This window comes from Labrus bergylta, chromosome 16 (genome assembly GCF_963930695.1).
Source record: "Labrus bergylta chromosome 16, fLabBer1.1, whole genome shotgun sequence".
Taxonomy (NCBI): Eukaryota; Metazoa; Chordata; class Actinopteri; order Labriformes; family Labridae; genus Labrus; species Labrus bergylta.
The window spans coordinates 11722548-11737360 of NC_089210.1; the positions used below are offsets into that span (position 1 = coordinate 11722548).

General features: G+C 42.3%; 1 protein-coding gene across 8 annotated transcripts in view; it reads right to left on the reverse strand.

Annotated features, from left to right (window-relative positions):
* srcin1a (SRC kinase signaling inhibitor 1a) overlaps nucleotides 1-13531 on the reverse strand; it is a 94584-nt gene extending 81053 nt beyond the window's left edge. For 6 of the 8 annotated variants that reach the window (XM_065964287.1, XM_065964280.1, XM_065964284.1 and 3 more), the window contains exon 1: nucleotides 12991-13529. In XM_065964287.1, coding sequence (XP_065820359.1) covers nucleotides 12991-13012 — 22 coding nt within the window. In that variant the 5' untranslated portion in view covers nucleotides 13013-13529. Of the gene's footprint in view, nucleotides 1-12990 lie in introns of all 8 variants that reach the window. The other 2 variants (XM_065964279.1, XM_065964286.1) reach the window with 2 other exon arrangements.
* Between the last annotated feature and the right edge of the window lie 1282 nt (nucleotides 13532-14813).

The window sequence follows — 14813 nt, forward strand, 5'->3', positions numbered from 1 at the left end:
GCCTGAATATCTCTAACTTCATCATATATTGTCAAGGGATTTATCACACAGTGAACAAAAGTATAATTAATACATTATACATAGACCAGCAGACCACACATTTATTGCTGACAACACTCGCTCAACCAGGACTTTCGCTTGGGTGAGCATGTGAGCACAGCGTTGTCTCTGTCTCTCATAACTCAATTAATTGAATTGATAAATAAACATCAGAACTCTCTAAACGCTAAAACAAATGTCGGAATCGTTGAAACCGCAAAGGAAAGGCGAAGCTGAGGCCCCTGCCATGTGCAGTAACTCTTGTCTGACCAGCATAGCTAGCCTGCTAGACGACCACAGAGCTAGCATATAAGATACAAAACCAGACAGAACACGGACAACATATTGATTCTTTGGAAACGAATGCTTTAGCTGAATATCCAGCGTATTCAAGCACTGGAGGAGAGGAGTGTCGCCTTGACTGATAGCAACGCTTAGGGTAGCGGCGAGGGCTGTCGACCTGGAAAGCCGCAGGAATAACACTCACTCACTCCGTATCAATCCTGATTTATTTGCACAGCACTTTTAAAATCAGAAACAGTTCACCAAGGTGCTGTATTGCTGGAATAAGCTGAGTCATAACAGACCTGTCAAACACCAAAACAAATTTGAAAGGAATAAGGAAGCACAATCAAAAAGGGATACAAAGACATTCAGGCAAGTGTCACACTGAATTAAAAAAAAAACAAAAGAATAACAAACATATAACATATAAACGCAGTGCAGACTTGAGCCTAGCATGCAGAGGATATGTCTTCCAATGTTTGGGGGCAACATCTGCAAAGATGCATTTTCCTCTGTGCTTCAACTCTCTAGACAACCAAAAGCAACCAACTGAGATACATCAAGGCTAGTGACCTCTATATACTGTAGTTATTGAATTGCTGGATTCACTGAGTAGTTGTGCTGGACATATTGGCCCATGCACCTGCAATGGGCCAATATGTTGCAGAGAGATTATTATTATTTTATTTTTTTATGATAAATGTAACAGGTTGTGTAAGAACGCTTTTTTCTTTAGCTTAAGTAACAACATTTTAGTCTGAAATCCCTTATTATTCAGGCCACAAACAACCACAAACAGTAACAAAACAACAGCAAACAATCAAGTGTAAAAAGACAAAACAACATGAGATCCTGTTTGGGAAAAGCGGGTGTTTAACGTGTCTGTGACCTGGTGCACTGTTGTCTCACAATCCCCTTTTACTCTTTGCCATATTAAGCCCAATGAACAAATATCATGCAGGTCTGAATGACAGGCAGGCAGCCACCCATCTGTGTTTGCTCCTCCATCTACAGAGCAGCTGTTTGGCTGTGGGAGGGAAGGGGCTGGGCTGCGTAAGTCCACCTGCCAAACCCTGGAGCTTCTCACTGCGGCTCAGCAGCAGTCAGTACAACACCGCTGCTGCCATCTAAGAAGGTGGAGCTGAGATTCCACCGTGATGGCACTTGGCAACCTGCTGCGCCAAGATGAAGTGCGAGGGACGAGAGAAAGCTGCGACGCTGGACGGATAGTACGCCTCTTCCTGGCCAAACAACAACACATCTGCCAAAGCAAAGAGAACAGGCTGAAGGAGCAATGCTGCCACACCCACCCCTCTGCAGAGAGGGGAAATAATACAGCTGAGGAAACACTACCATCTTGCTCTAGAGCTGCCTACACAAAAACAGACTAAAGGCAAGCAAATACACATGAATTATATATGCACAAGCACATGGCCCTTCCCCAACAGAAGCAGAAATTGTAAGGTCGTGTTGTTTCTAGACACCTGCAAAAAATCAGGTACTTGATGAATTGCTGCGTTGTATTGCATGCATGCACAATGAGGTTTATGCATTGTTTATCAGGGTGAATTTGAATGCTATTGTGTGGTTTAGGGGACACACTGAATCACTGTAGATCTTCAGATGTGCAAAAAGTGAGAGACAAAGATCATGTCTGTGTGGGCTTATGTGATTTATGATAAGTGAAGCATGTGCGCAGGTGTCATTGTAGTCATGCCAACAGACCTGATGACAAACATCCCATACAGCATCCAGCATTTATAAGGCGTTTAACCCCAGAGACTCAATTCTCATAATCACGCTACCCCGTTTATGCCGGTCTGCCTTCCTCACTGCACCTTCACAGCCTCAACAAGCTCCTCTGTGCGCCTCTTGTTTCCTAGTAACTGTGGGAGGAATGTAGGGCTTGGTGAACTCAGGTTTTTTTTTTCTAATCGTCAGATGTCTGTCAGTTTTCTGCATACATGCATTGATTTCCAAGTTATTACATTTGTTGGTATTCAGACAGATTTTCATGCATGAATTATCTGCGGCAACAAGGGAATTTAAAGTTGAGTCGCATGTGAAGTATCTAAATATATCTAAAGCTAATGCAACATCCTGCAGTGAACCCTAAAGCTTAAGAGGTTCATTTGATTTTGAACCTTTTTTTAAAGAGGTGTTGATTCAATTAAATCATGATTTTGTTGGATACACTGTTGAATTTAAGGGGTTCCTTATATTCCGATGAGCAAATTCATATCAAGGTGGATTAAATGATTGAAAGCCTATTCATTATGTTCAACAGCATCACAAACTACAACTTCTACATCCTCCTGTGTGGAGTTGAACCAACACCTTCAAAACCAGCTTCAACCAAAAAAACAACATGAGGGCAGAATGTGAGATTAGTCTACATAGTGTAACAAACACATTTATAAGTTGCATATTACATGCGTGATGTGTACTTCCTAGTTTCCCTGGTTCCACTTCTTTTCTGATTTTCTGTTTTCCTCTGTTTTTTGTTGTTGTAAATTGAATAGCTTGGGGCTTTGGATCGCTAAGGTATACAACTAAATAATCCTCAATGACAACAATCATTCGACGCAGTTGTACAATTTGCAATAAAACATAAAATGAAACATCCACATCTTAACAACCTTCAAATATCCTTGTTCTAACCTAGAGGCTGAGCTCCGGCTTTGGCAGTGATTACCTCTGTGTGCAGTCCTCAACAGAGCTCCAGTTATTGAACAAGGTCAAACATTAGTCGGCATCTCCTTCCTGCAGAAATTATGACCACTGAGTGACTCTCAACAACAATAACAGGGCAGGCAGTTATATTTCAGCACAGCCATTTTCCTGCCTCTCTGTTTCCCTCACCCACTGCTCAGTGCAGTCAGAAAACCAGTCCATCTTAACACTTTCTCCGCTCATAATCTCGGAGAATCTCGCTAAGCGTTTATATCTCTCCTGCCTGTCGTGTAATTCTGTTGGTCACAGGCGATGTTTCAAAACTGCCAATGCTACGCACTATGTTAGAGGCCCTTCTTCCCCATTAATGCTTTTCACTGAGGAGATGGATGCACACAGCTAATCAATCAGAGGACGCAAACGCCGGTGGAACCAGGCGGATAGAGGACTGTGTCAGGGGACAAGAGTGCTGACCTTTTCATACCCGGCTCCCTTAACAGTTTGCGGCACAGGGTTTGGGCTCATGCATGGATTTCACATGCAAGGTTTATGACAGGAAGTGGTCCCTCGCTACAGAAAATCCATCTTTGAAGCTTGGCTGGACTACTGGATAATGCAAGTCTGTATCCGCTTCCCAGCCGGTTACAAGTCATTACATGAATATTAGCAGGCGATAATGTAGGAATTGGTTTCCTTGTGAGAAGGGTAGCTCCTGGTGGGGAAAATTAGGAAGGAAATGGAAAAAAGTGATCCACAAGGTTGCAGCAGAGCACAGCTTCTTTTTTTTTCTTTTTTTTTTTTTTGCTGCAGAGACTTGCCATAGCATGAAGGAGACTACACCCACAAGGATACATGCAGACTGAAATTAATGGGCAATTTAGGAGATTGAGACTGGTACACAACTGTCAGTTAATGTGATGGAGGTTTAAATGTTGACTGGGAGCAAAAGATGGAAAGTTAAATTGCAGCCAAGCCCCAAGGCAGCACAGAAATATTTGATGCTTTAACTCTCAAAGTTATGCCGGATCTCTCGTTACATTTTGATAAATCAACCTTTGGTCTGAACCGAGAGAGTCTTGCACAGAAGAAGGGCAAAAGAGGGAGATGGTGAAGGAGTCTTAGGAGACCGAGACCAGAATGAGATGAGGGATATTTGGATCCAGTCGGGAGCAGAAGGAGGCTAATCTGCCAAAAATCATCAGAGCCTGCGCTGCCTGCTTTGTATTCCTGCCTGAGCATCTTGGGAATGAAAATCAGAAGTGATGGGAGGAGAACGTAGGAGGAAATGGTCTGTGTGAGAAGAAAGAAGACTATTACTGCTCTTTCTAGTGCCTCACTAACACCACCGCCATCTTTATAGCCACTAACTCTTTCCCTTCGTTCCTTCAACCTTTCTTCTGAAAGCTTCCCTTGCTTCCCTTTGTCAGGTTTTTATGTTTCTTCAGCTCAGCCACTCTTTGAAAAGTGACATGGATTCAGAAATGAGTCTTTATGCCAGATGTAGGCTAAATCAGACTGAGACACTACTGAAGGTGACATGTTCGTAAGTGATTCGGCTCAACTCTCTCTGAATCCGTTTAAGCATTAACCTGGTTTTAAATGTTTAATAAGAACCACAAAACATGCCTGTGATATAAAATACAACCTTTGCGGGAAGGAGAACAGTGCAACATGATCTGCATTTCCTATGTTTAGACTGCTGCTGGCCCCGTGTACAGGAAGGAGGCAGATCTATTTGTATGTGACACGTTGTGCCCTATTTCTACAGAATAATAAAAGCAGACTGTATGCATGCTGCTATTTCAGGTGCAACTAAACACCAGGTGAGGTTAAAACGCATGCTAGACCACTTTGTTCAACTAGAATATTTTATGTTCCATCATCGAAAAACAACGCTAAGATGAGCATCGTTTTTTGTTGCTCTATATTTGCTGTACAGCCATGGGAGAGGTTTCAAACTATGTTTCAACAAGAAAGCAAATGAACACATTTCATCAAACATCAAGCTTTGTTTTCCACCTGGATGAAGCTTAATTATGGATGACTAAAACGTGGCGAATAGAGACAGTGACCGTAAAAAGACCCCAAAAAAATCAGAGAGTGGGGTTATCGTCTCATGCTGGAACAATATGCTTTTGATTTTTACAAGATTCTTCAGTGCCAATCCAATGTGTATGCCATTCAACAAGTACTGCGATTTGATAGTATTGATTCATGTGATTCTCTTTTCCTTTTATAATAAAGAAAGTTGAAGAATACACTAGTAGAGACGGAAATATCATGAGTAATAATTCCAAAAACTATGCACATGTCAGGCCATTAGTCTTTTCTTTTTTATCATCCATTTGTTTTCTATCAAACACTCAGCTGCAACATCCAGGTGATCTGTTACCATGAATTCATTTTCTCTGTGATGATTATCTGACATGCATCAGTTTTCTTTGTTACCTGGGCGCCAAGTCCCGCCCGATCTAGGATATGATTGGTTGCCTGGAGAAGCAACATAAAGCAACTTACTGAACAGTACAGGCTGAGATGTTTCTGCAGTAGCGCCCAGAGCGACAATCCCTCTAAACACTCTGAAAAGACGCTGGGTGCAGCGGTTGCCACACAAGTACACAGACCATTTTGCTCTCTCTTCATTGGGAACAGCTCTGCAAAAAGACAAATGTACTTCCAGAGCATGCAAGCTAACTGCAGCTCACGCTAGTAGGCTAACTTTAATCAATGATCTCAGCAGCTTCCTGCTACAAGCACATTCACTAAGCTGAAATGAATACCTGCATTTTACTGGATCCAAACACCTCGCCCGATGTTTTGTCTTCCCTAAGAACACAGACTAATTAGCTAGCTATGCAACGCTTCAGAGGTGAGACAGTTATTTGAAACAAATACAAACAACATGCAGCCACCAGATGTCTTCTATTGCTGAGGATGGAACAACGATTGTTAATTTTTCTATTTTTCTTCTTCATGTAAAAGCCGGTCCAATCAGAGAGACTGATGGGGGATGACACAGAGTTATGGCTTTTTCATTTAACCTGAAAGAAAGAAACAACGCTTGCATCGTTTGCTGTTTTTTGTCTTTCGGCTGCTATGGGCTGATGTCAGCTTGTTTCTCAGGAAACACATAAACATTCTGATTATCGATCCTAGGAAGTAAAACAAAATATATTTTACATTGTCCATTAAAAAAATCCAACCCCTATTATCTTCAGTTCAGAGGCTGCATTCTCTATATCAGGTGGGTCTCAGTGAGTGAATGTTTGAAACTGCTAGTATTTAATTATAACACTAAAATAAAGTGAAAACAAAACGTTCATGCACACACTTGCTCTCTAAAAACCTGTGTTTTTTTTTTGTTTTTTTTACAGCTGCCAAGCTTAGGATTGATAAATTGATGATAAAATTCAGCCAAATACACCGTGTGAGCTTTAATGAGTATGTTTTCTTCATCCTGAAAATACACACAGTACTGGGAGTACTGACAGCCACAGGCTAGTTGGGCCTTAAGGACATCTATTCTATAATGTGCTAATATTAAAATGTTTTCATCATCTGCTCAGGCTGACACCCTGGTAAAGTCTGTATTTCGATGTAAAATTGATCTAATTGCCAATTGGGCTGCAGCTTTATTTCACATTCCTGCAGGAAAAACTGATGATTTCTCAAAAGATCCAACATTTGATCTTTAATCTCTCAAGCCAAGTAAATGCCTTTACCTGCTATATTCAAATAGGTCATTATTTCTCCTTTATTGAACTGTAATGTACCAACTGTCGACAAAGCAAAACAGATGCCACCTTCAAATAGTGTTTATCATTATTACTAGTAGGGTTTTAACAGATGGATAATCTGACAAAAGGCCAACAAACAGAAAAGTGGCATTTTTGCAGGGTTTAATTGCCAGGATGTGTTAACTCATTTTGATACGGTTATACATAAGGACTTTTTCTTATCGCATATGACAATAAATACACACCTTTCTGTGCTCTTACTGCTGCACAAAGTAGCTTTATACCCCTCCCACTCTCAAATAGTCAGCAGAAACTACTTTTGATTTAGTGTCCATTTTGTAATGTCTCACCACAGCCCACCTTAATACACGACAAGTTGTTTTTATGACTCACAGGCTGGAGCTTTCAAGGAGCACATTAGGGCACTGAGACTTTTCAAACAGATCACTGTAGACCAACTAAAGCTCTGCGAGCCAAGAAAGGCTACAGGATAATGAGTAAATATTGGCCCAGTGGACCCGCAGTATAATCGCTCCAGGACCATGTTATACAAGCTGCTATGGGGTAATTGTATTGCCAGTTAACCAACAAGCTACAGGCACATTAAGGTTAGCCTGACAAGTTGAACAGAAAGTAACAAAGGGATTCAACTTTACTTTTTTGCACGTGCACAAAGACAAATGTGCGTTGATGTGAGAAAACCGTCCGCAACAGGAGCAAAGAAGGAATTATTATTAAAGAGCAGCTTAGATGATCCTCGGATCAATGTCTCAGAGTCTCTGTGAAAAATAAACAGCGTTTAAAAAGTAGTGCATGGATCCCCATGTTAAATTATGAAGATTGTCGAGTCTACTTAAAAAAAAATGTTTGCTGGTTTTGCAAACACTTTTACATTTAAAGTGTTGCTATCACAGTGTGTATGGTTACTCAGAATCAAACAGTGCTTCCTCCTCTCGCTCTCACCATGTCAGGTGTCAGCTGGAGGGTGTGTGTGACAAAGATCATTAGCGTTACATTAAAACCGTCACTTCACAGACGGCTGTAGTCTCTGGTGTAAACTAAACAAACCTCTGTGTTTGTGTTTAGTCCTAAAACGGAAGATATCTCCAATCACAAGCTCCCTGTTTGGTGTTTTGTCTAAGTCGCACAACATGCATTGCAGGAGAAGCCAGTAACACACACACACACGCACACACACACACACACACACACACACACACACACACACACACACACATCTGCTCAATGAACAGCGTGTGTGCGTATGTTATATGTTCAACAATGTCAAAGCTCATAAGTGCTCATTTTCTGGGAGATTACAGCTAACATGCTATTCACAGCAAGAATAGGCGATCTGAAAGACAATCCGATCCATAACACAAATCTGTGATCTAATCCAACCCATGAGATTAGTCATTCATTACACCTCCATCAGAGATGGATGGATGGCTCATCAAAACACCAGACATTGACTTAGAGGAGAGCGCCTTTCTTTCCAACATACAGGGAACCTTTCTGTTTGGGGATCAATAAAGATACTGCTCTTTGTGTTATTTATAACCATGATCAGTCACAGGCCTTTACAGCTTGGTTTATACTGTTTCCAATAAATTGAAGCTCTCTCTGATTTTAGCAGATCAGTCATTTAAATCTAGCCACAATGTTCCCAAAATTTTAAATCAGTTTTTCGCTGTTCCCTTGGTACCTAATGAATGTTAAATCAAGGAGAAACACTGAATTAAATTGTGACATGACTAATAAATTGTATTTTTGGTAACAATGTGGCCAAAAGCAGATCCTCAAACTTCTAAATATCTATTCAGAGGCTGAAGGCAGAAGTGTTGGAGACAAGAACAAACAACATTTTCACCAAGTCATTTCATGAAGTCCTACATAAACAGCAAAGTCAAAAGGCTATATTTGTATATTTTATTAAGTTTGAGAATTTTAAACGTAATTCATCCAAGTAGAACATGTTGGACCTGTGTGTTTGGTATAAAACTTTGATTAATTAAACAGTGAGACCAGTTTGCTTTGAGGGGGGAAAAAAGGTCAAGGGTCGTTCAAGCAACAGTAACAGCTCAACTAATCTTTTTCTATTTGGTTTTTACTGAAAAGGTCAAATTAAGTGAAACTAGATTTACTTGTAATTCCATCAGAGAGTATAAAACCATCTAACTGTATTTTAATAATTCATACATCTTTCTTTCTCTTTGTCATTAAATGACAATTTCACTAGGATGGGTCAAAAAATGACCCAAAAGTTATCAGCACTAACATTAAAATCTGCCCTGCACATGATTGTGGCCTGAAAACAAGGACCTTGATTAATATATGTAATATTTAAACTCTTAAATCATTAATGACCTTCAGAGCTAACTGGTGTGCTTACAACTGCTGCGTGTGAGAGCTCATCATCATTAGCCACGAGCTCCTGAAGTAAAAGCACATAGGATGTTCAAAGAGTTTGGTTTTCGGACTTGCAACCTCAAGTTCACAAGAGTTCCCATCCATGAACAATCTTGGAAAAATGACAAATACATTTTAAATGAGATGTGAAGACAGACCGGCCCTGCTGTGATCATTTTCTCACAGAATAATTAAGTGAGATTAAAGCATGCTTCCATTAGTTTACTCCTTAATGTTGCATGTATCAGTAAAGCTGAGCACATATTTGCACACATGCATGTGGGAGCACATATGTCGAGCTCAAGCAGCGCTGCATTTTCAACTTGCTGTGATCAGGACGCTGCATGAAGCAGACCAAACATAATGGCCAGCTTGCTGCTTTTGAAAGAGACGTCTGGTATTTTTCTACGTCGCGACTATCGTGTGCTCGGCCTCATTTATGCATGCAAGGTTGTGCTCTTGAATGTTTCGGGAATCTGTTTGACATGTTAATATTTTGTTGAGCAGAATTTTGTTTAAATCAGAACTACTCCGGCAGATGCTATTCCCAGCAGGGTCAATTACTTTCGGAAATGCCCACATAACATGCAGCTCATCTGCCATAAAACATTGCATCATCATTAGCCAATCACAAGGCAGCATCATGTGGCTTTGTGTGATACAACTCAGGGAAAGAGCAGGTGCATGAGTACAAGACAATGAACACACAAACATACTGAGATCCACACATGACTGTACGGAGTGTGGATTTGAAAATAGACGACCATTTCCACCAGAAACGCGTGTTGTTTGTGAACTGATCCGTTCTTGAATCAACTTAAACAAAGACAGTGATGTAACCTGGTTCAATTGAGGCAATGTCCTCGCATGTTAGATAAATATCCGAAAGGCGCATGATGACATGACCTGGCACAGTCCACCTGTCTTTTGCTTTCAGCATTGTCCTCTGAAAAGAAAGGATGATGAGCAGACCAGCAAGGATCAGCTGGTTTTCAAACTACACGCATTATCCAAGAAGACAAGCGTTTATCAGCTACTTTTCCTTAACGCTGCTTGAATGTATCTTACATGAGTTTGAAACTAAGAACCGCGCTCTAAATATACATTAACAGTAATGACTAAACTCACTAAAAAGACGATTTTTCCTCCTTCGTCCAGACTAGTACTGTAAATTCAAACGCAGTATTGAGTGTGACATGGTGTTTTCAGCATTTCTGTGCCAATGTCAAGTCAAAATCCTCCACATTGTCTGTGATCAAATGCAAACCTATCAGAGAAAATACAGCAGTGGTCTAACTCCAAATGTTTTTTTGTTTTTTTTTAATTGATCCATTACCAGCATGTTTCCATACAAAAACATTCTCTTCTTGGTCACATACCCTCTACGCCCACACCATGTCTATATCTTCACCAGTCTTTCATACAGTATAGCATCGCTGTAACATGCAGCATAACAGCCTCTCAGTCACTGCAGGACTCGTGTCTGTTCTGGCTCTGCCTCACTAGAGAGGATCTGGGCAGAGACAGACGTGTGTTGACATAAAACCTCGGCTGAACATACGAGGTATAACATGGAGGAATAAATGTCTCGGCACAATGGTAATATTACGATAAGCGTTTGCTCTCCAGCAGAGTAATACTGGGTTTTATACTTGACTCTGCTTAATCTATTCTCTACGGTTTAGTCAAGCCGTGTGAACTGATACAACTCTAATGGGTTTATAAAGATGCTCCTATGTGCTATGCTGGGGAGTTGTGAAACCAAAAATACCAAAATGTAATACTTCTTTACGGACTACCTTGGCAAAGCTGAGTCTGATCTGGGACATTCCTGGCTCACTTATGGATGGATGCAGAGCTAAAACATTAGCATGGCTTGTGGCAGTTGTCTTTGGCTGCATCAAGTGTAATTAGCCGCTTTAATGAGCCCAACAGCATTTCATTAGCACATTATTAAAAATGTTCATAGAATAGCCACTGATTACAATGTTAACAGCGATAAAGCCAAAAATCCAATGAACATACAGACCTCTGGCCAGTAAAAAAAAAAAAAAAAAAAAGGTCACAGCTTGTGTCTGTCACCACCTGAGCCTCAAACTGATTTCCTCTGTCTTTAAGAGACTGATGTGACTGTCTGACAAGAGAATTTAAACATCAACTTGAAGAAAGAAGAACTGAAATCTTCAAAAGGTCATCCTGCAAAAAAAAAAAAAAAAAAGGCAAAACACAGCAGCAAAAACTGACCAGACAAGTTTAGGGCATCAATATTTTACACCAAGCACATCTGAGAAGAATCTCACAAGCAAGCAGACTAAAAGAGCCGTTCACTATTCCACTGTGTTTTGAGTCCTTAAAATATCCCCCAAAAATGATTTCAACAAAGTTAAAGTGATTTTAATTTGCATCTTACCTGTCCATCTACGTGCCAACCCTTTTATATGTTCCTTCAAACCACCATTCATTCTTTCCTCCTCTTTTTACAGCCTCTATCTCTTGTCCCGTCCCCTTACCCACTAAATGCCAGACTGTCCCTGGGTGACAGACAAGCCAGGGACAAAGAGGAGGGGAGAAAGGGGGGGGGGGAGAGATATAGGTGAGAGACGATGAAGAGTTAAGAGTGGGGAATGAAGGTGGATGAATCCCTGAGCTGTGTTGTGCTGCCAATCTCTCTGAAAAGTGAGGGTTCGCCCTTTTCACCTCGATTTTCTTACATCTGGATAGCCGATTTACCTCTGATGCTGTCATAGAGGCCCTTCAATCCCAGGAGAGGTGGTGTATTTTCCTCAAATCTTTCTGACTTTAGCCCCACGCCCCTTTGCACTCTTTTTTCATATTGTTTGTCTCAATATTGAATATTTACACCCCCCCTCAACCTTTTACACAGGTGTCACACTATAGGACACAAACCAAAATGTCCTGCATATAGTAAATGTAGAATTCTAGAACATACACATCGAGAAGAAATTACGCCTGCCTCCAAACAGGATCCAGAGACGTAAGGTTTATATTCAAGCACAGCATAAAAGACACGCAACTGGTATTTCACCGAAAGGCTCGTTAAGACAGAGACGATAAGAAGAATGCAGGGGTTGGAAGAAAAAAAACAGAGAAGAACAGAGGCCCAAGGGGAATAAATACACCATCACATGAAGGAGTTGACCCACCCAATCATCCGTTTAAATAACACCATCCCCCCATTCAGTCAGTGCAAAGCAGCCTAATCCCCTCATTAATGAAAATATTAAATCAACCAATTATTTTATTTGTCATATTGATGTTTGTTTCTTCTCATCTTTTTTTTTTTTTTTTTTCCCCAACACACACCCTTTGGAGAGCTTCACTTCCCAGAGGTCGTCCATGTGGTTGCAACAAGCTACTCCAAAACACAACGCACACACACATACATTACCTAACACAATTTCACACTTTACGCTCAACTACACACACAGAAGAAATCTCTACCATTCACCTCCCTCTCTCTTACACACATACACGCACACCCACCCACCCACCCACCAGCACCACCTGCTACACTGGTGGTACTTCTGCTCTACAACAGCCCACCTCCAATTTCTTTGCTGCCCCCACAAATGTTGCCTCCACCTGGTGTTCCCAGCACCTCCAGCACCTCATCCTTGTATTGAACATCCCTGCGAGCCTCTCCCCTCTGACCATTAACTGATGCTACCTTACAGCATCACTCTCCACGAGCCCTCCGCCCAACCCCCATCCTCTGCCTCCACAGAGTGTAACAGGAGGACAGCCAGCTGGCTGGAGATCACAACACGCAGAATCAAAAAGATACCTGCTACACACAAGTATGCAAAGAGAAAAAGGGTTGACATGCCTTGGGATGGTGCATTGCCCATGCTGCGACACGGACCGTTGCAGCTGAAAAGTGATCGCGTTTCCTGTTCCCCCTCCTCTTTTTTTTTTTTTTTTTTTCTCCCTTCTCTCCTCCTCCCTCCTCCTGTCCCTCGCTTTCTGTTCTTCACAAAGCTGCTCGGTCGCTCCTTCCTTGTGCCGGTCCCCGCGCTCCTATTCGCTCCTCTCCTTCTACTGTCCTCCTTCCCTTTGTCTCGCTCTCGCTCCGGCTTTCTCTTCCCTCTGATGGAACCTCCTTCGCGAGATGGCTGTGGTCCAGCAGCGGCAGCTCCCGACAGCACTGCGCGTGTGTGACTGCGAGCACGTGTGTGTGTGTATGTGTGTGTGAGAGAGGGAGAGGTTTGAGTGGAGGAGCCTGAGTGTATGTGTTTGTGTGTAAGAGAGAGAGAGGGGCATACTCTTCTGCACTATGAGCCTTAGGAGACTGTGCATGCCGGTGCAGGGATGCTCAGCACACAGCGAAGAATGAGGCAGGAAATTTTACCCATGATAAATTCACACTCTCTCACCCACTCTCTCTCACCCACTCTCTCTCACCCACTCTCTCCATGACTTATTTCTTCCCTATTAAACATTTTCTCTCCCTCTCTCTCTCTCTCTCTCTATCTCTCTCTCTCTCTCTCTCTCTCTCTCTCTCTCTCTCTCAGTCTCTTAAAGACATAGGCGGCACGCTGCATTGCTACACGCCTAGGGCACATCTCATGATATGGTAATAAAGGGGAGTCCAGGGACAGGGTCCTGTGTGAGGCTCCCAAGCTGAGCTCGCAGGGGGGGGGCAGCGGGTGGAGAAATGCTTGAAGCGTCTACTGTACCAGGAATGGGGGAAAGACTGGGGAGGAGGAGGGTGTTACTGGTGATGCAAGGAAGGGAGAGACTTGAGTGAACACTTGAAATATTCCCCAGTGACAACAGTAACTAATGATGAAGCTGTGCGGTGCCTGAGGCAAGGCTGTAAAGAACTGGCATGGCAACCGGAGTGCAGCGGCAGGTGAGAGAGGAGGACGGTCGCTTCATGAGGGCGTCAGCATCCCTGTGGGCTGAAGCTCCACGCTGGCTGCATGTTTGTTTGCCAGCGTAAATTATCGCTCTTTTGATTTCTGTCAACACCGGGCGCCAACAAACTAACAGTTCAGAAGTGGGTCAGACTCCAGCTTTATGTCAGCTGTTCAAGAACGCCCTTGAAACACAATGGAGACAAATCCATCCTGAAATCAATCATGAACAATAGATATCTAATAGAGGACAAGAAAAGGACAAAAACTGAGCTACAGGTAGGGAATGGAAGCAAAGATATAGTGGAATAAAGTAGTGAAGAGCATGGAAACTGACTCTCTCTTATCCACAACACCTGACAGAGTGTTGCTGTCAAACAGTGAGAGGTTATCCTTGTGAAGTAGCTAATGGCTTCTGATGAATTAAGAGAGTAAGGAGGGGGGGGGGGGGGGGGGGGGAGAAAGTAAAATGCCAGGAGATGGAGAGATAAAAGAGGATAGAGGGGCCATGATGAGAATGATGAATAATTTATGGTCAGGCTGCACATGACTTACCCGGCACATCGGCCTGTCCGTCATGTCCAGCTGGCTCACAGGCTCAAGGAGCAGATAGCTTCGGGCTTGTCAGCTGGCGCCCGTCCACCTGAGCTGACAAAGCTGACAAAACCCTGCAACAGCACAAATTAACAGATAAGATCATCAGAAGGTAAGGCAAGGTAGGGTACGATAAGGTAAGGCAAGGTAAGTTTAATAGAATGTTTTCAACGTGTCAGAAATCGTATCATGTCGTATG